This window comes from Carassius carassius, chromosome 19 (assembly GCF_963082965.1).
Source record: "Carassius carassius chromosome 19, fCarCar2.1, whole genome shotgun sequence".
Taxonomy (NCBI): domain Eukaryota; kingdom Metazoa; phylum Chordata; class Actinopteri; order Cypriniformes; family Cyprinidae; genus Carassius; species Carassius carassius.
The window spans coordinates 13,184,890-13,207,756 of NC_081773.1; the positions used below are offsets into that span (position 1 = coordinate 13,184,890).

General features: G+C 38.7%; 1 protein-coding gene across 5 annotated transcripts in view; it reads left to right on the plus strand.

The window, feature by feature from the left end:
* The window catches only part of LOC132095125 (band 4.1-like protein 5), an 83,050-nt gene that overhangs the window by 3,583 nt on the left and 56,600 nt on the right, over window positions 1-22,867 (plus strand). For 3 of the 5 annotated variants that reach the window (XR_009422422.1, XM_059499901.1, XM_059499905.1), the window contains exons 3-16: window positions 11,148-11,252; window positions 12,410-12,452; window positions 12,946-13,024; window positions 13,410-13,454; window positions 13,775-13,827; window positions 14,919-15,039; window positions 15,360-15,447; window positions 15,561-15,649; window positions 16,221-16,311; window positions 18,877-19,046; window positions 19,959-20,065; window positions 20,482-20,500; window positions 21,541-21,580; window positions 22,030-22,154. Coding sequence is in view for 4 of the 5 variants with exons in the window: in XM_059499901.1 (XP_059355884.1) it covers window positions 11,148-11,252; window positions 12,410-12,452; window positions 12,946-13,024; window positions 13,410-13,454; window positions 13,775-13,827; window positions 14,919-15,039; window positions 15,360-15,447; window positions 15,561-15,649; window positions 16,221-16,311; window positions 18,877-19,046; window positions 19,959-20,065; window positions 20,482-20,500; window positions 21,541-21,580; window positions 22,030-22,154 (1,175 nt within the window). In the remaining variant the exon portion in view is untranslated. Of the gene's footprint in view, window positions 1-11,147; window positions 11,253-12,409; window positions 12,453-12,945; window positions 13,025-13,409; window positions 13,455-13,774; window positions 13,828-14,918; window positions 15,040-15,359; window positions 15,448-15,560; window positions 15,650-16,220; window positions 16,312-18,876; window positions 19,047-19,958; window positions 20,085-20,481; window positions 20,501-21,540; window positions 21,581-22,029; window positions 22,155-22,867 lie in introns of all 5 variants that reach the window. The other 2 variants (XM_059499904.1, XM_059499902.1) reach the window with 2 other exon arrangements.

The following is a 22,867-nucleotide window of genomic DNA, read 5'->3' on the forward strand; positions in this document are numbered from 1 at the left end:
TAAAGTTCCCGCATTTCCACTGCTGATGTATTATTCTGTTTTAGTGTTGTTTGTGTTAAAGTGCACATTTATATGCTATCTGTGCTATATAGGCTACTGTATAACAAATTTAGCAGGTTTCCTTTGAATTTCATCTGCTGTCATTTTGAATGCATTGTGTCAACATTAATGACCTATATTTTAAAATAACCATAGTGTCATTAACCTGCACAGTCTACTTTTCTGCATCAATGGTTCTCAGACTTTTTGACTCCCAAGGCCTGCCTTTCACCAAAACAATATTTAAAGGTTAAGTTGAATTAAGAAAATAAACAAAGCAATTGTGTAATGCAAGCAAGCTGCTGACAAACAAACAGGGCAGGTTTATGCAAGAAGCACAGCTTTTCCAAATGTAAACATCTAATATGAAGAAATAATAATAGTGAATTATATATATATTATATATTATTATATATTATTATTTTTTCACAAATTCTGTGTTGTGTATTTTATAGCAAACAAATTAACATGCAGAACACTAGGATTCTTATTTAAATAGTATTTTGCAGTTTGTTATTCACAGACACTAGTCTATATATCCCAATCAACAAGTGTACCTGTTTTTTATTTATTCATCAAAAATAAGACAAATTCCATGAAATAGCTACCGCATTATACAGTAAATTCAATTTTTATGACTGGATCCCGGGATTCCATCCATGTTTCCAACATCGTGGAAATCATAGGGCCCTACTAATGTAGCAAAGAGTATGATAAGCTTATTCTGAAAGTAAAATATGGGGACATTGTTGTTTATTTACTTAAGCATTGAGTCTTTCCAAGTAGGTGAAAACGTAGTGTTAAATCACCATTCAAAAGACTCAAGCCACCACCGCACTGCCGTCTGTTGGACTGCAGAAAGATACTAACTTTTCAATCTGTTACGTTACTGACTGTACTGACAAACTGTGCTGATTTAGGAAATGTGATGTGACCGATGTGATAAGCATGACATCTGGGACACGGCACGGCTGGTATAAACACAATTATTCGCTACCACGATCAGCTCTGGTGTGCTGCAGACTCATGCAGTAATGCACAGATGAGCTCTAACATCTGCTTAAAAATCAACCATCCATTTATCATATTAGCACTGCAAAACTAAGAATTAGAATCAGTGTAATGTGATGATCAAATATAGGTGTGGGTGGGTGGCAGGCAGGAAATTTGAAGCGGAATCGGGTAAAGTTCGCGCATCTCTACACTACAGTGTCCTGGGTCGCCAGTAGCAAACAGTGGATTACAAAGTAATTACACCATTTAATTTTGTGGCATATCAGTGCCATATTCGCCGATTCCGATATATCTGTGATGGGTTCATATCGGCAAAACTATATATCGGTCAGGCTCTAGTCTGAATAATGTGTATTTCTCAGTTCCTAGTAGAGGTAAGAGTGGATAATGAACCAGGTAAGACTGAGAGAAATGAGCTGCTGTCATCTGTGATTTTTATCTCTTGTATGTATTTGCATCTAAACTTCATAGTTTTTTTTTTTTTTTTACTTATCAATGGCAATTAACTGCAAAAAAAACTGTGTACAAATTATTACATGGTATACATTCACATTTGAGGTTAGATTTTTATTAAAGGCTTAAATATTTGTTTTGAGGCATCAATTTTAGGCTCTTGTTTTGTGGATTTGGATCGATCTGTTTGTGTGTTACATTATTATTTAATTGTTTGGCATCTTATTAATGCAGTCTGGAAAGTCTAATAGATATTAGCAGTTTCCTGAGGGCACTGGGTAATGTTCCTCTGGTTTGATAAAGATCAGTGTGGTCTCTGGGCTGGTCACTGTAGATTACTAATGGCCTGTTTGAGGCTTGGCAAGGAATGCAAGTGGGATTCACATGCCATAGTAGTTTACTCGAAGATCTTAATCTGCCTTTATTTTTCCTTTGTTCTTATTGTAGATAGCTGCCACTATTTTGTTGTTGTTTTAAAGATTTCCTCTGATGTGTTATAAACAAGGGAATGATGAGAATAAACTGAACTAGTGGTGACTGATAAATTATAGGATGAGTTCCCAACTGCATAACCAAGAGTAAACAACCCCACCAAAGACATCAAATGAGCAGATGTCAGTCTACATCACAACTTAAAATAAAAAATGGAAATGAATTCAACCTAAACCTAAAGGAGGTTTTTGGCAGCATATTAATTCATCACTATACGCTTTTAAAAAAGCATTGCAGAAACTGAACTAACTTCAGTTTCTTATGTTGTTGTTTTTAAGGACAGAACTTTTTTTCTCTCTCTGGTTTCCTATTTATACAATTTAAGCACCAAAGTACAGAAAACCAACCATGGCACGTCTCTATAGGCAGCATCATTGATTAGTACTATGTATTTGGAAAAGAGACATAAATATCTTTACAGTTCACAGGCTGCACAAACATGCAATGACCATATGGTGCATCTCCAAGGAATAGCTTTTCAGACAGTCACCCCGGATACCCATAAATACGGAGTCGCTGTTTCCCTGGCCAGTGTGGAGGTGGAGGATTCCAGTTCAATTAATTTCCTGGCTTGACAATCTTGAGGAGTGAAGCCAAGCCTAAACAAGAAGGCTCAATATCACAAATGATGAAAAGTGCACAGTAGGGCTGGGTTAACCTGTTTGTTTTGGTCGGCTAGTATAGGATTTTATGAAGCTGTAGCATTTTATTAGAAGTTCTTTAGAAGAAGAATATATGGCCATGTTGACACAGCAACATAATATGATTGTCAGTCCTGTATTTGAGTCCTTATTATGGTTATGTTCACATCTCTGTAGTTTGAGGGAGTGACAACTGCATTCTACAACCAAATTCACAGACATAAATTTTCTGGACTCACAACTAGGGCTGTGCAAAAAATCGAATGCGATTTTCATGCACATCTCATCAGTAAAGATGCTCCTGTGATTAGTAGTATATCTCCAGCACGTGCGTTCGGATCAGGGTTGCCAGGTTTTCACAAATCCTTCCCAGTTGCTTCTCAAAACTAGTCCAAAACTAGCCCAATCGCGTTTCCAGGAGGTTCCCCAATAAAAATTGCTTCCCGGGGTTAAAATATACGTTTTTTCGCAGGGTTGCCTTGGTAAAATTCGCATTTTAGGGGCTAAATATCACGTTATTTGTATTGGGGTCGCTTCGACCCGCGGACATGAAAAACAACCACAGACTTGGCAACACTGGTTGGCATTTACTACACCGAGCCTTAATTCACTGACAATCTACACAAAATCGATGTTAAAATCTAGGCGATTCTTTGTTCATTTTGAAAACAATTTTGTGTTAGTTGTCGGTAGACTACGGCTCTGTGTAGTAACTGCCGCTCCACCTGAACCAGTGTTGCCAATTCTGCGATTGTTTTTCATGTCCGCAGTTTGAAGCAACCCCAATACAAATAACGTGATATTTAGCCCTTAAAATGTGAATTTTACCAAGGCAACCCTTCCAAAAAATGTATATTTTAACCCCGGGAAGAAATTTTTATCGGGGAACCTCCTGGAAGCGCAGTTGGACTAGTTTTGGACTAGTTTTAAGAAGCAACTGGGCAGGATTTGTTGTGAAAACCTGGCAACCCTGATTTGAACGCACGTGCTGGAGATATACTTCTAATCACAGGAGGATCTTTACTGATGAGATGCGCATGAAAATCGCATTTGATTTTTTGCACAGCCCTACTCACAACCGCATTCTCCGAAAACCCATGCTGTGTGAAAGGAACCAAACTAGTTTTCTGTCATGTCATACAGTGCATGAAAGCTGCTCTGCTGCATAAACATGCGGCTACTGTGTGTTGTGGTTTTTCATGTGTGGTTTCCGTAACTTCCAGAGATCCGTATGAGCTTTGTTATCTGAAGATTGTCATCCAGTCAATGTTCTCCACAAAAATATAAAAGCTGCTGTTGGTGAATGAAAATTTGATGGATGCAGCACAAATAAACACTTGTCAAAAAGTGATAAGACTTTTTTAGAAGTTTTATGGACTTTCCCACGCCATCTTGGACGCCATCTTATATATTACCTTGGTCAGTGTCACTATGGTTACTGGTTAGGAATACATGTTGGCTTTACTTCCATTGCATTGTTCATACAGACAGTATGAGAGATGCTACTGTAAGTTGCTGTGTTAACAGGAGACATTTCAAGACTCACACCTGTAAGTAAATACGGTTGTAAATTCCAAAATCCGACAGTGTGAATGTAGCTTTTATGTGCAGATTTTCTTCTCAGAGTTTTACCATGCTGACAGTGTGCTATAATAAAAACATTGATCTGATATTTGAAGTGATCAGTACTTTAAAGGGGATGAATCTAGAAACTGAAACACATCAGCATAGTAAACAAACTTACAAAAAAAAAAACTTTCAAGCACCACCCACACTGACATCAGAGCACTGCATTTGGTTAGTTTTTTAAGATTATTTGTGCAAACAACCCACTGACTTGTCTTTTGTTATTCTGAAATAATATATATTAACTTATTATATCTACTGAGATAGTGTGGTGGATGTGGGTTCAGAACAAGCAATTAAACCAAGTGTTACTTTCTTTCCTACTTGCTGGAAGCACACTGAGGAATGTAACTGCGCCTCCAAAGGCTGTATGTTGGCCTAGCAGCCTGGAAAACCTCAGCTGAACAATGTGAGTCCTGAGCCTGGGGTTCACTCAAGCACACAATGGACTCTTTGTCTGCATTCTTGCAGCTCGCTGGGATGCTTTGTACACTATGCCAACTCACTGGGGCCTGCGTGAGCATCCGGTGCTGTTCGCCTGGGCTATGGCTAAACCAGCCTTCCCAACTCTGAGTGCAGCAGTCGGGTGAGACACCTGTGTCAGCGCCCTTCATTTCATACATAGAGATGTTAGCATGGTTTTACCTAGGGCTGTGACGGTTGCCGTGACAACCGCGTCACCGCGGTGGTCAGTTGCTACCGCGGTTGTCTACTGCCACCGGCGGTAGTGCACGTGACGTCACAAACATAATACAAAGTTTTGTATATAAGTGTAATAACTGTAATAGTTGCAAATTCTAAGTCCATGGTAATTAACAAATTATCTCAAACACAGCGTTTCCTTTAGATTGGCAGATTTGAGCGCGGGAAAATACAGTTTATACAATCAGCAAATTAATTTAGTGTTGGGCGATGGATCTTGTTGGGAAAGCAAATACCACATCGCCGATCTTGAGTCATCTGCATTCATGTCACCCATCGGCGTTTGCACAAGTTCTCGTGATCACAAACGCTGGCTGGTAAGGTTTGGTGAGGCTTTCTCCAAACTGGCCAAATACAAACGAGACCGCGATAAATAAAAGATGGTAACAAGAAATATGGCAACGATTCCTATTTCAAAGAGAGGTGGCGGAAAAGTTAACCGGACGCAACACAACCGCGTTGCGACAGGTTTAGTCTGTCTAGTATCTATACAGGACATTTGAACTCTGTGTCAGTAGCCTACATCACAGACCGGACGGGGATTTATCATGTCATGTTGTGCTACATCCAGTGTAGCATCACTGATTATAATGAGTATTTTGTTGCGCTGCATTGCTCGCGTCCGTTAGACAGGGTGTATTTAACTTTCTTATTTAGGCTACTTTCTTGTAGCCTAAATAAACATTATTTCTTTGATATTTATTTTAGTGTTTTGCAGGCGGCGTTCACTGACAGAAGTGCTCAAATAAACACGAACTGACGAGTTAAATAGGATGTGTTAGATGAGTGAGACAGTGCTGTTCTGATTTCTAGACGTGCATACATATAAATATATCCTGTATATAATATATATAAAATATATTACATGCATGCACAGTTTAAGTCAGCTTTAATCACCTTTTTTGGTAATTCCATGAATTAACTGACCACGACACTGCTTGCATATAGTTTATTCCGCAGTTTGATATAAAAGGATTTGCAACAAGGAAACACGCACCGCCTTTGAGCACAGGACCGTCCGCGCTCGCTTAACTTGCACCTGATAATAAAGTGAAGTGGAGCGCGTGTCTGAAACGTTTCCTGTTCAGTCATTCTGCGAGTCTGCGACTGAATAAATTCACTTCTTCTCATGAGAAAAAGTGACAGAAGCAGCAGTTGTGAATGGGTGGCCATCTCCGCCCCTACGTAAAATAATTTGAATACGTTAAACTGGAAAAAAATTATCGCCTTGGTTAATGAGCAAATTTTGACACTAATATATATATATATATATATATATATATATATATATATATATATATATATATATATATATATATATATATATATATATGTATATGTATATATGTGTTTTTTTTTTTTTTTTTTTTTTTTTTTTTCAAACACCGCGCCACCGGCGGTTGTTGGTCCATGACTACCGCGGTGGTAAAAATCACCCACCGACACAGCCCTAGTTTTACCTTTCCATAAACTGCTACTTTGGGTAATAAACAGAGTATTAGATAAAGTATGCTAAAGATAAAAGGGTTTGTTTGTCTTAGATCTTCTGAAAACTAGAAATTGAAATAGGGCTGCAACTAACGATTATTTTGATAATCGATTAATCTGTCGATTATTTTTACGATTAATCGATTAATCGGTTTATGTACTTATATTTTAGTTTTTTCCATTTTTTCCCCAAGTAAATTATTAATAAATGGTCTTTATCATTCAGCATAGATTTAAGAGATTTTAACCATTTTGCACTGTCATATCCTCATCAAAAATATACCTGGAGTTGTTTTATTGTGTTAGTAATCCTGTCGAACTCTTCTGCAATCAGAACACTGACCCATACTCTAGCAAATTTCACAAGGAGATTTAAAATAATGTTTTCACCATGGCAGTCCTTAGAGCTCCTAAAGTAGTTTAACATCCCGAACAAAGCTTATAAAGGAATCTTTCAGAACATATTTTCACGAAGAATAAGGATAAAACAGAATAAAATTGCAGTGCATTGTATTTTATTATTTACTGGGAAACAGCTTTATAGCTTTTGCTGTGAAATTGTAAACAATCCTTCAAAAAAAGTGCCAATGGCATGAAACCTGAATGGAACTCACAATTTAAAGTAAAATCCATCAGAAGGTTGTCCAGAAAAAAAAATAGGACACACACAAAAAACCTACTGTGTGAAAAAGAGCAGTGAATACTTAGAAAAAAAAGTGCATTTCAAATATCTACATTTACCTCTCTCATTCAGTCATAATTAGGCTGCACGACTGAATTTTGAACTGGTAAACGACAAACTGATCACAAAACATGTTTGTAAAGCTTTAAATGTTAACTGTTAAAAAGCAATGTTATCAGCTTTTACGACTAAACATTTGCAAACAACATTGTACTGGAGAATCTGCACAAATGAAAGTCTTAGGGGCCGTTCACAAATCGCGCCTAAAAACGCGTGGAAAACTCTAGGCGCACCGCTTTCTCCTTCTTTCCAAAGCGCTCGCGCAGAAGTGCCCCTGAGGCGTCTGCCTTTGCTAAGCAACCATGACGTGCTCTCTCCTTGAAGACGCGGAAATTTCAGCAAAGGATAAATGGATTTGCAGCTCAAATAAATCGCTTGCAGTAGCTCTGCTACTAAATTTATTTCAAAATGGAAATCCATATACAACTGATGATCAGCTGTTCCTTTCATCTTGACTGAGCCTTTAACGTTGTTACGGGAAAGGATGAAGCTGATTGGTTAGTTCTTGTCACATGACACGCGGAGCGCTTGCAGCATTCTGAAAAGTTGAAATGTTTTTAACTCGATGCGGTGCGGTGTTGGAAATAACGAACTTGAGCGCGCAAAAGACGCGATATGTGAACGTCCCCTTGAACAGTGCAGTAGTGCAGAGTTTACAGGTTACTCTTCTTTTTTTAAAGGCTCAATGTAAAGTACTCCCACATCACGCTGAATGCTGCAGACATATAGACATCATATGATGTCTATGGCTGCAGAGACGCTGCTCGGGAAGCACGTGACATAAAACAAGGCCAGCTATTGGCTATTCGCTACTTCTCCTGTTGTACTGGCTGAGTAAAACCTCCGGTGGCTCATTACTGCCACACTTTGGTCACCGCAGATTTGAAATATGCACGAAATGAGCCGCTTACGGTAAATAAAAGTTATTTAGCAACGAATCGATGACTAAATTAGTTGACAACTATTTTAATAATCGATTTTAATCGATTAAATCGATTCGTTGTTTCAGCTCTAAATTGAAACTTATAACTCACTTTGGTTTACATCAGACATCCATGAAATGGCCCCTTTCTTAATCGCCTCTAGTTTTAACATTTATCACTTGCTTAAGTCCAAACTTTTGAAATGTTTGACTATTCCTGTTTTTGTTTATGTCTTCGGTGGTCAGGGGCTTCCTTTTTTGTTAAGCTAGACTGTGATTTGCTGGCTTGATAGGATGCAGAACTATAAAAGTTATATATACATTCGTGGCCAAAAGTTTTGAGAATTACATAAATATTGTAAATTGGAAAAGTTGCTGCTTAAGTTTTTATAATAGCAATTTGCATATACTCCAGAATGTTATGAAGAGTGATCAGATGAATTGCATAGTCCTTCTTTGCCATGAAAATTAACTTAATCCCAAAAAAACCTTTCTACTGCATTTCATTGCTGTCATTAAAGAACCTGCTGAGATCATTTCAGTAATCGTCTTGTTAACTCAGGTGAGAATGTTGACGAGCACAAGGCTGGAGATCATTGTCAGGCTGATTGGGTTAGAATGGCAGACTTGACGTGTTAAAAGGAGGGTGATGCTTGAAATCATTGTTCTTCCATTGTTAACCATGGTGACCTGCAAAGAAACGCGTGCAGCCATCATTGCGTTGCATAAAAATGGCTTCACAGGCAAGGATATTGTGGCTACTAAGGCTACGTTCACACTGCAGGCTGAAACGACCCAATTCCGATTTTTTTTGCCCCTATGCGACCTGTATCTGATCTTTTCATGACAGTCTGAACGACACAGATCCGATCTTTTCAAATGTGACCCAGGCCACTTGGGTATGTGGTCCTGAATCCGATACGTATCCGATCTTTTGAAATGCGACCTCCGTCTGAACGACCAGGCCACATGTATCCGACCCGTATGTCATTGATACGCTACAAACGTCATACGTCTGCGTTGAAGTAGGTGGGAAAGAGAAGATAAACTGATGAATTCTGTATTAGTGAAGCCACTCACATCAGTATCCCACCACTCCTGGCTGCGACTCTGCACCCACACGTTTCTCTGTACCGACGTTGCTAACACTGCTCCACAAAACGCCATGGCCAAAAACCTTGCTCTCCTCCTCCTTTTTAATTTTCTTCTTAAAACGAGAAGATTGTAATTGTGCTGGCTCCGTTGGGAAAATAACTTTAATATTGCAAAAAGAGCTCCGCTGTTGACTACACTGTTGTTGACATCCTTGTTTAACGTTAGATACTTCCGCAAACAACGAGTGACGTCGTTGAGCATTGAGTACTCTTCTGCGCATGCGGGTCACTTCTGAGTCATTTCACGTTCACACAGGAGATCACAAAAGGTCGCATTTAATTGGAAATGTGAACGGCCTTGCAAAAAAATAACAATTTATAGGATCATCAAGAACTTCAAGGAAAGAGGTTCAATTCTTGTAAAGAAGGCTTCAGGGCGTCCAAGAAAGTCCAGCAAGCGCCAGGATCGTCTCCTAAAGAGGATTCAGCTGCGGGATCGGAGTGCCACCAGTGCAGAGCTTGCTCAGGAATGGCAGCAGGCAGGTGTCAGGAAGATGGGCTGGTGTCAAGAAGGGCAGCAAAGAAGCCACTTCTCTCCAAAAAAAACATAAGGGACAGATTGATCTTCTGCAGAAAGTATAGTGAATGGACTGCTGAGAACTGGGGCAAAGTCATATTCTCAGATGAAGCTCCTTTCCGATTGTTTGGGGCATCTGGAAAAAGGCTTGTCCGGAGAAGAAAAGGTGAGCGCTACCATCAGTCCTGTGTCATGCCAACAGTAAAGCATCCTGACACCATTCATGTGTGGGGTTGCTTCTCATCCAAGGGAGTGGGCTCACTCACAATTCTGCCCAAAAACACAGCCATGAATAAAGAATGGTACCAAAAAACACCCTCCGACAGCAACTTCTTCCAACAATCCAACAACAGTTTGGTGAAGAACAATGCATTTTCCAGCACGATGGAGCACCGTGCCATAAGGCAAAAGTGATAACTAAGTGGCTCGGGGACCAGAATGTTGAAATTTTGGGTCCATGGCCTGGAAACTCCCCAGATCTTAATCCCATTGAGAACTTGTGGTCAATCCTCAAGAGGCGGGTGGACAAACAAAAACCCACTAATTCTGACAAACTCCAAGAAGTGATTATGAAAGAATGGGTTGCTATCAGTCAGGATTTGGCCCAGAAGTTGATTGAGAGCATGCCCAGTCGAATTGCAGAGGTCCTGAAAAAGAAGGGCCAACACTGCAAATACTGACTCTTTGCATAAATGTCATGTAATTGTCGATAAAAGCCTTTGAAACGTATGAAGTGCGTGTAATTATATTTCAGTACATCACAGAAACAACTGAAACAAAGATCTAAAAGCAGTTTAGCAGCAAACTTTTTGAAAACTTATGTAATTCTCAAAACTTTTGGGCACGACTGTAGTTTGAAATCAGACACCGTTGAAGTCAAGTGGTTAAGCTGTTGAGACTTTTTCAGACAAAGTCAGAAGAGTTCCTCCTGTGGTTTGGACTCCAAAATCCCAACTGGATGTAGGGATTTTTTACAATAATGAGACGTTATGTCCCCCTAGATGGATGGAGTGTTTATGTAAACACACAAACACACACACACACACACACACACACACACACACACACACACACACACACACACACACACACACACACACACACATATTAAACTGATTTTAAAGATCTGAAGGTTTTGCTTTAGATGTTTGGAACAGAGACATGGTTTTAGTCAAAGCTAGATTGACGTGCTGTGTCAGTGCTATTGCAAGCCAGTACATGTCGTTCCAATACACCTACTTAGTTATAAACAAGACTGAAGTTTGTGTAATATTACATACTTGATATCAGTTTAAAAGCTAAACATGCAAGGCACAGGACTGTTAGGATTTAAATCATGTTCTCTCTCTCTCTCCAGAAAAAAGCCAAAGGTGCAGAGCTGTTTGAACAGATAATGTATCACCTGGACGTTGTCGAGAAAGATTACTTTGGCCTGCGCTTCATGGATTCAGCCCAAGTCCCGGTAAGAGCAAAAGGATTTCTAGATGGTGTGTGCAAGATGTGCTTTGATATGTCAGCTGATTCGGTCTGATTGATGGGCCTACTATGTTTAAATAGTCAAATAATTTAAAACTTGCTCACTTCCAGTGTGAATGGTTTGCATCATGATTAAACCAGAACACTTATGTCATAATATGCAATGAACATACATTGCAGAAAGCTTTGTTGAAACATATTTTCCAAAGCTACATGCAAATAAGGAGTACTACAGCATTTCACAGAGTAAATTTGCAGGGGAGTTGGGTAGAGGTGGGGGGTGGGGTTACTAAAATGTATGCAGGCAGCAACTGGTAGCCAGTTAAGTGAGTCACAGAGAGTTGTAACATGCACTCTCGATCTGATGTTGTATGCCAATCCTCATGACTGGGTGGTCTTCATGATGTGATATGAGTCAAACACAACTCCCAGAATTCCTGTCTGTTTGGATGCTGTTTTTATTGCGATGCCTATATTAATTGTTCTAGTTTTGGTGCATTTCCAGCTTGCATTGTAGATGCATTGTTACTGCACAGTCAGTAAAAATCAGGAGCTTTTTCTCAATCACATCTTCACATTTTCTGATGATTTTCCAGTAGCAACCATCATTTAATAATATCTGTTCAACTTATTCAAATCAACTTCAGTACGCACATTCCAATAAATTTTCTTTATTGACAGCTATTTACCTTTATATTATGTTTATAAAATATTGAATCTGCAAAGAGCAGCAGACAGAGCTCAGACTAGTGCAGAGTCTTTATGTGAAAGAGGGAGGGAAGAGCGTGTGAGGAATGTGTGGGAGAAATCGAGACACACTATTCTTCCATCAGCGTGAGTGCCTCCACTCTCCCTCCCTCCCTCCCTCCCTCCCTCCCTCCCTCCACAATGTTCATGCATCACCCCGTTAGAGCGACCTAGCTCAATAGATGGGACAGAATTTTCTAGTGTTGCCAAACCGGAGAATGAAAAAACTTTGTGCCCACCAGGCAAAGTGACTGATTTTTTTTTTTTTTAACCAGACATGTTGTTAAATGTAATAATGTCTTGAATAAAAAGTTTGTTTAATATTTTATGTGCAGAAAACTTAAGGTTCTCCACATCCTCAAACTTGTGACATGTTTCATCTTCTTACATTTGCAGCACTGGCTTGATGTCACCAAAAGCATCAAAAAGCAAGTCAAAAGTAAGTAAAATGCTGTTCTTACTCCTGAACTCAGTTCATGGTAGATGGTGTTTTGGACAGGTTTGATAAGATGAGCAACTTTAAGGCCCAATACAATGCACTCAAGCATTCCTTCATACATAATTAACCGTGACACTGTTCTAAACCTTGTGGGCTGCTTTGCATAGTGTTATCTAGGTAGGCAGCTCACAAGTCTTGGGAACAGAGCAACATTTTTCCTTCATGCTCACAGAAATAGCTGTTTGTATAAGGTTAATGCTTTACTATGTCTGTGAAGGGCTGGTAATGATTTTCATGAAACTCATTTACATTTACAGAGTTTCATCACTTGCATGACATTCTTTCTGAAATTCCATTTCTGTTCTGCAATCTTCAGCACTAATTATTTTTTACTCCAAGCTGTACACTTGTGCACTAGAAACTTAATTTTTAGTAAGGCATTTTGCATTGTTGACCTTATCTGTTATTTTCTCTGCCTTTTGGCTTGTTTTAGTTGGACCACCATATTGCCTCCATATGAGAGTAAAGTTCTATTCCTCAGAGCCCAACAACTTACACGAGGAACTAACAAGGTACATCCTGTTTATACTAGGGTTGGGCCGATAGACTATGCTATCGTCCATCGCTGATGGCTGATAGACAACATCGTGATAACTGATTATCACTGATTATACTGAGTTCTATTGACTGATCTATATGTAATGAAACTGTATTATAGATTTTGTCGCGCCGCTCACATCCGGTGTAGACATGGTGTTTGGAATTAGTTGTTTTCCCTTATGAGGATTCACGCTTTGGGCACACCTCACCCAATCCCCACCAAACCTGTTCTCACTGTAGACATCGTCCAATGCCAAATTTAAAGACATCGTCCAACCCTAGTTTATACCATTACAAATTGACTAATATTCAAGCAACTGTTGCACTCACTGCTTTCATCTTCATTATCTCTTGTAGATACCTTTTTGTACTACAGCTAAAACAGGATATTCTCAGTGGCAAGTAAGTGAAGTTATTTTGAATGGTCTTGAATGATAAAAATGAATGACATTTGTCTGCTTATTATTTAAATGTTGGCTTACATGAAATGTGTTTTTGACGAATGCGTTGTCTACATTGATGCAACTTAATTCGTACACATCCAATTGCCCTAAAAAAGTAGTTTGGATGTATTGTTGCAGAAACCTTCTATGTCTGACGCAATTTGTGAATGTCTCACTGTAATGTAAAAAACAAAACCAAAAAAACAACAACGACGTGTTTTATAATCCTTACATTTCTGATGACTTTATCCAAATGCATTGTGATCACATTTGTTCCAGGTTAGAGTGCCCATTCGACACAGCAGTGGAGTTGGCTGCATATGCTTTACAAGGTGAGTTATTGAACTGTATGTTTCTTGAAATCAAATCAAAATATGTGACTTAAACTTCCAAAAGATGGGTGTTGGTACTTTTTTTTTTCATAAAGTTTCCTGTACTTGCCAGAAATACATGTATTTGTTTAAAAATACAGTAAAACAATAATGTTGTGAAATATGAAAGCATATGTTTCTAATGTAAGTGTATTATATGATGTATGTTATGGCCAAGCTGAATTTTCAGCAGCCATTAATTCAGTCTTCAGTGCCACATATTCCTTCATGCTGATTTGTCGCAGAAGAAACATTATTCTTCTTCTTATTATTGTTAATCTTGAAACCAGCTGTGCTGCTTCATGTTTTAATGGAAACTGTGACACATTTTATTAGGTTTCTGTGAACATAATGTTCATAAAACCGGGCTTATTCGAGATGGTAAGGATATTTTTGAATGTTTGACATCAGTGGTTAATCCACAATTATACAAAGCTAAGAGAATACTTTTTGTGTGCAAAAGAAAGAAAAAAAACTACTTTATTAAACAATTTGTCTTCTCCACATCACCCTGGTGCCATTTTGGAGAGTATCCATTGGACGTATGCTGTTCTGTGTCAGCTGCATTACACCGGATCTGTTTCCTACGTTGTTGTGATTTGATCTGAACGGAAACAGTGTGTCGGTGTGCCACAGCTGACATTGTTGAATAAAATTGCGTGTTTTTGTGCACAAAAAGTATTTTTCGTAGCTTCGTATAACAAATAAATGGCATCTCATTAGTGTGGGTCTGAAAGAAAGGCTCCTAATCCCCCTATCCCTACTGTGCATCTTTTAAATAAAAGCACAGCATTCTGCTTTCATTTAGAAAGTTTTTTTTAATGCTGTTTTGGAAACAGTCATGTGATCAAGTTTTGAGGGTCATTTCCTGCGGGGGAACAACTTGAACTAAGTTGTAACATTATGACAAAAGGCGCAACCACAATATTTTTCTAAAGCGAAACTGGTACAGTTCAGGCCATGATGGAGCATTCTGTCATTTTTATACCAAAAAAATTCAGTTGAATTCTGCCTCTTTTTTTTTTTTTACCTGTGGAAACTTTATCTTTCAGCTGAATTGGGTGATTGTGACCCTGCTGAGCACGGACTTGACCTGGTGTCAGAATTCCGCTTCATCCCAAATCAGACGGAAGATATGGAAGCATCCATCTACAACATGTGGAAGGAGTGCAGGTATAAATAAGGGAGCTCATACTATAAAACGCACCTCTTATCCACACATGGTGACTCCTTTTAAGTAAGTGTTTAGAGAGGTAATATAAATGTAAAGCAGGTGAATGAATGTCAATGTGTGGGTCATCACCTCTGACTCTTCCTGGATCTCTCCTGTCTACTCAGCCAAAGCTCTTCTGTTGACACTGAACAATTTGTATGTGATTTATGACCCATCACTGTAGCCTCGACAAGTTCTAATCTACAGCAGATGTGCAGCAGCTTGGGATGTTTCAATTTCTTTAAATGTTGCTTTACCCTGTTCTATGCTGATGTCGCAGGGGCCAGACGCCAGCACAAGCTGAGATAAACTACCTAAATAAGGCCAAATGGCTGGAGATGTATGGAGTGGACATGCATATGGTCAAGGTATGCATTTGAAACGTGCAAGAGTTTGTTAAAATCAGGAACTTGAGGGGGACTCTCTTCAATCCGGATATATCCAGAAACTTATCTGTTCTTTATCTTGTCGTCTCCTCCAGGCACGAGACGGAAATGAATACAGCCTAGGTCTGACCCCCACCGGAGTGCTCGTGTTTGAGGGGGAAACTAAGATTGGCCTGTTCTTCTGGTAAGTGCTCCCTCACCAGCTCTTGATGGCTCAAGTGTATTGTTTCTACATCAAAATAAAAAGCTACAATAAACTTTTTGTACTCGTTGAATGTGTTTAAGTAAAATATTCTGAGATACATGATTTATGCATCCGTTTGTTCTGAATGGATCTACTAAAGCAGTAAGCCCCAAGAAGTCAAGGTTTACATTTGAATTCATAACAGCTAAGGGGCATTGTTAATGTTGTTTAGTTTTGATAAAAAAACCTTAGCTTTTATAAATGCACTGTAAAACATTGCTTCAATATAAAATGGTTATTCCATAGATATAACAATGTTTCACAAAATAAAACAAAGCAATAAAATGTAATGATATTAATAAAAACAATCTTAGCCAAACCGTGTAGTCCCTCAGAAATGGTTGTGGTTGCAAAAAAGTGGTTGCCGAGCAACAACTTTGAATGCGGCTTAACCAATCAGAATCATTAACATCAGTAACATTTTCAGTATTTGTCCTCCAGCTGTTGTCATACTTCAGTAAATGCAATGACAATGGCCATTTTATCTAAAGCAAACTGGTTGTCTGCATAGGCCCAAGATCACGCGTCTGGACTTTAAGAAAAGCAAACTCACCCTGGTGGTAGTGGAGGATGATGAACAGGTAATGCAGGAGACAGAAGAGGTAAAGACCCATCTCAACATCACATGCATGCTTGCACACAGGTTTATGCTAAAAATGCAATGTAGCATGCAATTTTACAGTTAACATTTGATGTGAAGCATGTGTTTTTGTGCATCCCAGAAAAACTACTTTGTTTTTTTTTTTTGAAAGAAAAAGTGTGTGTATGTGCTCTTGCTGAGGCTTCTCATCTCTCCAGCTTGAGTTAATAAGTGACAGTCTCCCTTCAGGCATGCCTGGCCTCTGAAACACTTCACACTTTATAAAGCACTGAAGCTGTGAATGTGTGGACAGAACTGCCCATCACTCTGTTAAGTTTGAAACTACAATAACAATGTCAGTCATGGCATATGATGGTGTCAGACAGCCAGCTAACATGTATTTTTATGGGGCTTGTGCTTGGTGCACAGCAGTATGAGTTTCTGTTGAGTCTGGAAGTCTGTTGTAATTAATTCCATTGAATTCATTCCGCATCATCCGCATTAATTCGTTCAGTTGACTGTGACCAGTAATCTGTTGTTTGTTGCAGAAAAGCGCACCCATATGATGTTATTAGTAGTCTCTGTCATGTATAAGATTGTACAAGGTCTCCTTTCATTTACATTTAGTAATTTAGCAGACTTCCATATGAGAACAATATAAGCAATAAAAACGAAGTGATATACAAGTGCTATAACAAGTCTCAGTTAGGCCAACACAGCACACACAGCAAGGTGTTATATATATATATATATGAAGAGTTCAGATGCAAAAGCCTCTAAATGCCATCTGAAATTTTCATCTAAAATTTGGATTTTTATCAGGCTCCTATATTTATGTTCAGTTATTTCACTTTAATAGCCTGGAAAAGGACCTGCACATTGCCATTAAGGTAAAATGACTCAACCTAAGCATAGGAGCTTGATAAAAGATTTTCTGCACCGTGAGTCTCCCAGGTCACTTATGAGGTTTTTCCTCTGCAGTACAACTGATAAAAGCTTCAGACAGAATTTCATTTGCTCAAACAGAGCACATAGAAATTAGTTTGAACAGCTGGAGGTTTCTGTTTTTAGTCTTTGCTACCAGTCAAAGGCTGTGGAATGAAAGCTGAGAAAAAACACTTTACAAATCCTATCGAGTTGTTTCAAAGACAGCATCCTAACCTAAATGGAAAATCAGAAAGGACTGCTTTGAAATACTCTACATTAGAGCTGAAGATCTTTGCCCGAACCTGACGGGACCCGATGGGACCCGACGAGTTCGGTCGGGTTCGTGCTTAATTTATATCATTTTATGTGGGCTCGGGCCGGGCTCTGGCTTGCGCTCGGGTTTGCGAGGTAAACGAGCAGTCATGTGATGTTTTGATTAGCGTGAGAAAGATGCGAAAATTGATGCTGAGTAGGTGAAACGGAGGCTTGCCTCTGGCGATTACGTTTAGGTTGCACCAGCAACTAAAGCAAAGTCTGAGGTGTGGAAATGTTTTGACCATGTTTATAATGAGAATGAGTGAATAATGATGCACCATCAGTGAGCGCAGGAATGCGCTGAAGCCATCTACAGTGGATTCAATAATTTTCCTCGTCAAAAACATGTAGGCTTAGCCTAATCTCTGTGAGTAAAAGTTTTTTAAATGATAACTCAATATTCATTGAGTCTTAAATGCATAATGTGGAGTATTTACACTAATGTTAGCATTTTTCTTTTATTAAATATCATCTGCTAGTGGCAAAGCAAATCCGGCAGAGCCTTTATCTTAATTAAAAATGTATCCTATCTTAATTTAAAATAAAAAGACTCATTTTTATTGGTGCATTGGTCTATTTATAGGCTAAATGAGCCTATGTCTATTTAGAGTGCTGAGATGTTAAGATGTCACAGAGGACTTATTTTATTTCTTTATTCCAACTTCCAAGTGGTCTAGTCTACGTTAGTTATGAATAAATTATGTTAAAACATGTATAAATCACTCATTCTTGACAAAAGGCAAAAGAGCTGTGTGTGCGCACATTTGAATAATGTCGGGCTGTAAACGGCTTTGGACTTTTAAAAAGCTGTCAATCAAAATGTATTTGTCGGGCTCGGGCCAAAACCTGTTGGGCTCGGGTCCTGTTGGCCCTAACTTTTATGGCCCGATTACAGCTCTACTCTACTCTAAGCAGTAACTGAAATAGCATTTTTAAAGGAATAATATATATATATATATTTTTTTTTTTTTTTTTTTTTTTTACCACATTGTACCGCCCTGTAAACATGGACAACAAGTCCTTTGTTCTGAAATTCTAGTTAGGACCCCCCACCCCCCAAATCATATAGCCTTAGTTGCATATATAGCTAAATGGCAGATTAGTTTTGGCAGTTTGGAAAAATTTGTGTACTCTTAAAGATAACTTTGTCTAGCAAAGTCAAATAAATGTCTGTTAATAATGTAATGAAGGTGTCACTTTGGTTCCCAGTGGTTAAGCCAATATGTTCTCAACAACTTTTGTTATCATGTTCTTGATTTTAAAATTGTATGCCTTCTTTATTCCTTTTGTAACACCAGAGAACAAATTATTGGTACATTGCTATTACATTTTATCTCTGTTGTAGGGGAAAGAACAGGAGCACACATTTGTTTTCCGCATGGACCATCCGAAAGCTTGCAAGCACCTGTGGAAGTGTGCCGTAGAGCACCATGCCTTCTTCCGCCTACGTGGCCCGGTCCAGAAGAGTTCAGCCCGCTCTGGGTTCATACGCATGGGCTCACGTTTCAGATACAGGTACGTTTTTCTAGAGTTCATTCGTCCTTCATGAGTGGCATATAATAAAACGGAGGTAAAAAAAAAACCCTACAGACTTGGGAGAAACACACACTAATGGCTCGTGAATACTGTACGATATGCATTTATGTTTCATGGCAGTGCCCAACAAGCATTGTGGAGGCAAGTTTTGCATGGCAAAGCACCACTAAAATCTATTTGAGGTTACTTGGTTTTGTTGGAAGCAGTCACATAATGTTTCCTATCCTATGGCAATTGTGTAAATAATTTGCTGGATTTAATTTATTTGAAGCTCTTAAAGGCGTTACATCTCTACTTTTGCATCTGCAGTGGCTTCAGTAGAGGCTGGTGTTCTCTTTTAATTTTGGTATAAATCCTTTCTAATCATGCCCAGTGGTCAGACAAGACTTCCTGTTTTTCATCGGTCCTCCTAACAATATCTTCTGCTAAGTTGTAAAAAACGGTCTGCTCCAGGCATTTCTGTGTGTGTGTGTGTGTGTGTGTGTGTGTGTTGGTTGTACTAACTATGGAACTGTATCTTATCTCCAGCTGCCAGCCTGGAGCTTTGACACTGTCCAGTTCAGCTCCCTATTGGCCAGGCTTTTTATTCATCTGCACTTAATTTAGGACTTATCCTTGCTCCAGAATTAACCTATTTTTTTACGTCAATGAATTCACTTATCTTTGATTTCACCTGTGTGTGTCTCTTTTTGCTGTTGTTGTTGTTAAATTGTTTGCTAATGCTGGTTGGGCTGGTTATTCTCCAAAGAACAGTGGCTTTTCTCTTTCAGAAAACATTAGACTTTCATTGCACTAAGCCTGTAAAAGTAAATGCCTGCAGTCTTATCGAGTCAGCAGGGATTTATCAAGAAGGTTTTTTATTAATGTTTATTTTATTTTATTTGTGGGAAGTGGGAAGACAGAATATCAGACAACTAAGGCCAACAAAGCTAGACGATCTTCCTCGTTTGAAAGAAGACCAAGTCGGCGTTACTCTAGAAGGACCATGCACAACAGAGGTAAGAGAATCTGTCCTGTGTTGTCTTGGGGGATTAATATATTTAAAAAAATAATGCATATTTAGGACCAGTAGGTTTTTCCTAAATGTATTTACTTATTTTTATGGATTTATTAGTTTAGTCCCAACAAGTAATAGTCCAATTAGTTACAGTGAAACAGTCATCACATAGTTGTTTTTTTCCCCCAGATATTTTTGTGCAGTCTTTTGTCCATTTTTGCTACTTGCTACTAATTTTAATCTAATCAGCTTTTGTTTTTAGCAACTCCTTTTTCAAATAGTTAACTTGCTTTAGTGCTTTGAGTCATATATACTATTTTGAAGCCCCAACACTGATTCACTTCCATGTTAATTGTTCTGTTGTTACCTCAGCTTTCTGATCTTACATAATAAAATGCGTATTTTGTTTCCTCGCAGGTCCTAACAAATTTTCAGAGTAAGTATTTTACATTTCTGCATTGTGCAATGGAATTCTTATGGCTCTCATATATTGATGAGGTGACTTCCTGTTTCAACAAAAGTCTTAAAGTATGTGTCATTTGAAAGCACACAAACACATTGTTCAGAGCTGTTCAGAGCTTCTGTGGACTCAGTTGTGTTAGCTTACCAGTGTATACTAGTTGCTATAGATGATGTTTGTATAAATGATGAATGATTTTATGACCAGAGACTTTTAGCCTTTGAGAGGTGCTTTTCTAAATTATTATTTTATGTACAAGTACAATAATTGTAAAATCATTGTGCTTTACAGAGGTGCTTTCAAACAATGATTTTTATTTTGAGCTGTTTTAAGCATGATTTGAATGTAATATTAAGTCATAGTGGTTCCCAACCACGTTCCTGGAGGCCCCCCCAACACTGCACATTTTGCATCTCTCCTTTGTCTGACAAACCCAATTCAGGTCTTGGAGTCTCTACTAATGAGCTGATGATCTGAATCAGGTGTGTTTGATTTAGGTGACATGGAAAACATGCAGTGTTGGGGGGCCTCCAGGAACGTGGTTGGGAACCACTTATATAAGACATTAAGTAATACTACTACTGTTTTTCATTCTTATTCCAGGGGCAAAATGCATCACTAGTCTATCAGCTCAAGCACATGTTGTCAGACTGAGTATGTCACTTTAATCTTAAAAGACTGTGACGCAGCTGGTGTTAATGTTTCAAACGTGAGCAGCATCATGTGCAAGCACTTTTGTGTTGCTGATTTATGGGGAATTTTCAAGACTCCTCATGCATTACTGTATTAGTCACAGCATAGTTTTACTCCTTGTATTTTTAAAGATCTGGTCACATGCTGAAACAACATCAGCAATGTCTTTGCTCTCCATGATGTAGTGTTGGTTTGACTTGATCACATTTTCTGGTCACCTCTATAAGGACCATCTTTGTGCTGCCTACTGAAGTCAGTCAACAGTAGCTCATAAACCCTGTTATTAGTTTTAATATCACTTGCATTTTCTTCTCTTTCCACAGTAACCACAATAACGGAGTGAGCCCAAGATTAGAAACAAAGGTAAAACCTTCTTGCTGTTATACAAAAATACAGATAATACTGATAATACCAGTAATAAGAAACTTCAGCGGTGCCATCACAACAATAAATAATGTATTAAAATATATTACAATAGAAAATACTTTTTTAAAATTTCACAAATATTAAAATTGTATTGTTTTTCATCAAATTAAATGCAGCCGTGGTGAGTATAAGAGACTAAAAGAAATGTCTTACAGATCTCAAACTTTTGAAACAATTTCATGTCACAATTTTAATAATATAAATAATTGTTAATCATGAATTTGACTTGATAAAAAGAAACATGACCGCATACATTTGATCACCCCTTTGTTTATAACTATGAATGAGTCTGCAAGTTTATTTCTTGGTGTATATACTGCTTATTTGGCTGTTTTGCTTTGAGTTTTTGCAGTACCTTAAAGCATCCCACACGCTTTTTTCCTCAGCCCTTCCAAACACGGCCTCCCTGGTCCGGTATGCCTGTGGTTAGCAGCCCACCGTCTGCACCAGGCCCTATGGAAATCGAAACCCTCCCCAGGAGCCCCGGAGGCAGCCAATCAGACAAGAGGAGGTGAGCTTCTCAAAATTGTAATGCAATAAGACCTCTAAGCAGGTTAATCTGATTCCCTGCTGTTACTTCAGGCCCCCGCACAGCCAGTTAACATCTCTTTGGCAGAGTGCAGCACTTGTATAAATGATATATTTGGGCTGTTGGATGCTGCTGCTGCTGTGTCGGTGAGCTGGTGTGAGGTTGTGGTGCTGGCTGGTGACTGGTGCTGAAGGTGCTTCATGCTGTTTAGCTTTGACGTTGAGCAGATGGCTGCTTCAACACAGGAGAAAACGCCTGCTGGGCTGACAATAACAAACTCTCTCTTGACGTGAAATGCCTTTCTCTCGTGCTCTCTTTTTTTTCCCCTTCTTGCTTTGTCTCCCGAGGGGTATTATTGTGCTGTGCAGAGCTTTGCCTTAAACTTGAAATATTAAAATTAAATCAGACAGCGATGTGGGATTATCGTGTCAGTGTTGGATATGTTGGTCTGTCTTATGAAAATGTGATCCTCGTTTTTTAATGTTATAGATCTTTTTTTGTCTAAACTTTGTTTTAGTCTGATGTTCTGAAACCCCAGTGGCCTTTTCATAAGGCAAGGTATGTACACTCCTGTTTTCAAGCCTTCATAGACTTGCTTTTACCAATCAGTGCATTCCTGAGGGAGTCTTTGTGATCGGCTTTGGATCAGTTATTGTTTCCTTTGGCTGGGCAAATCAGTATCTGCATTCTGCATC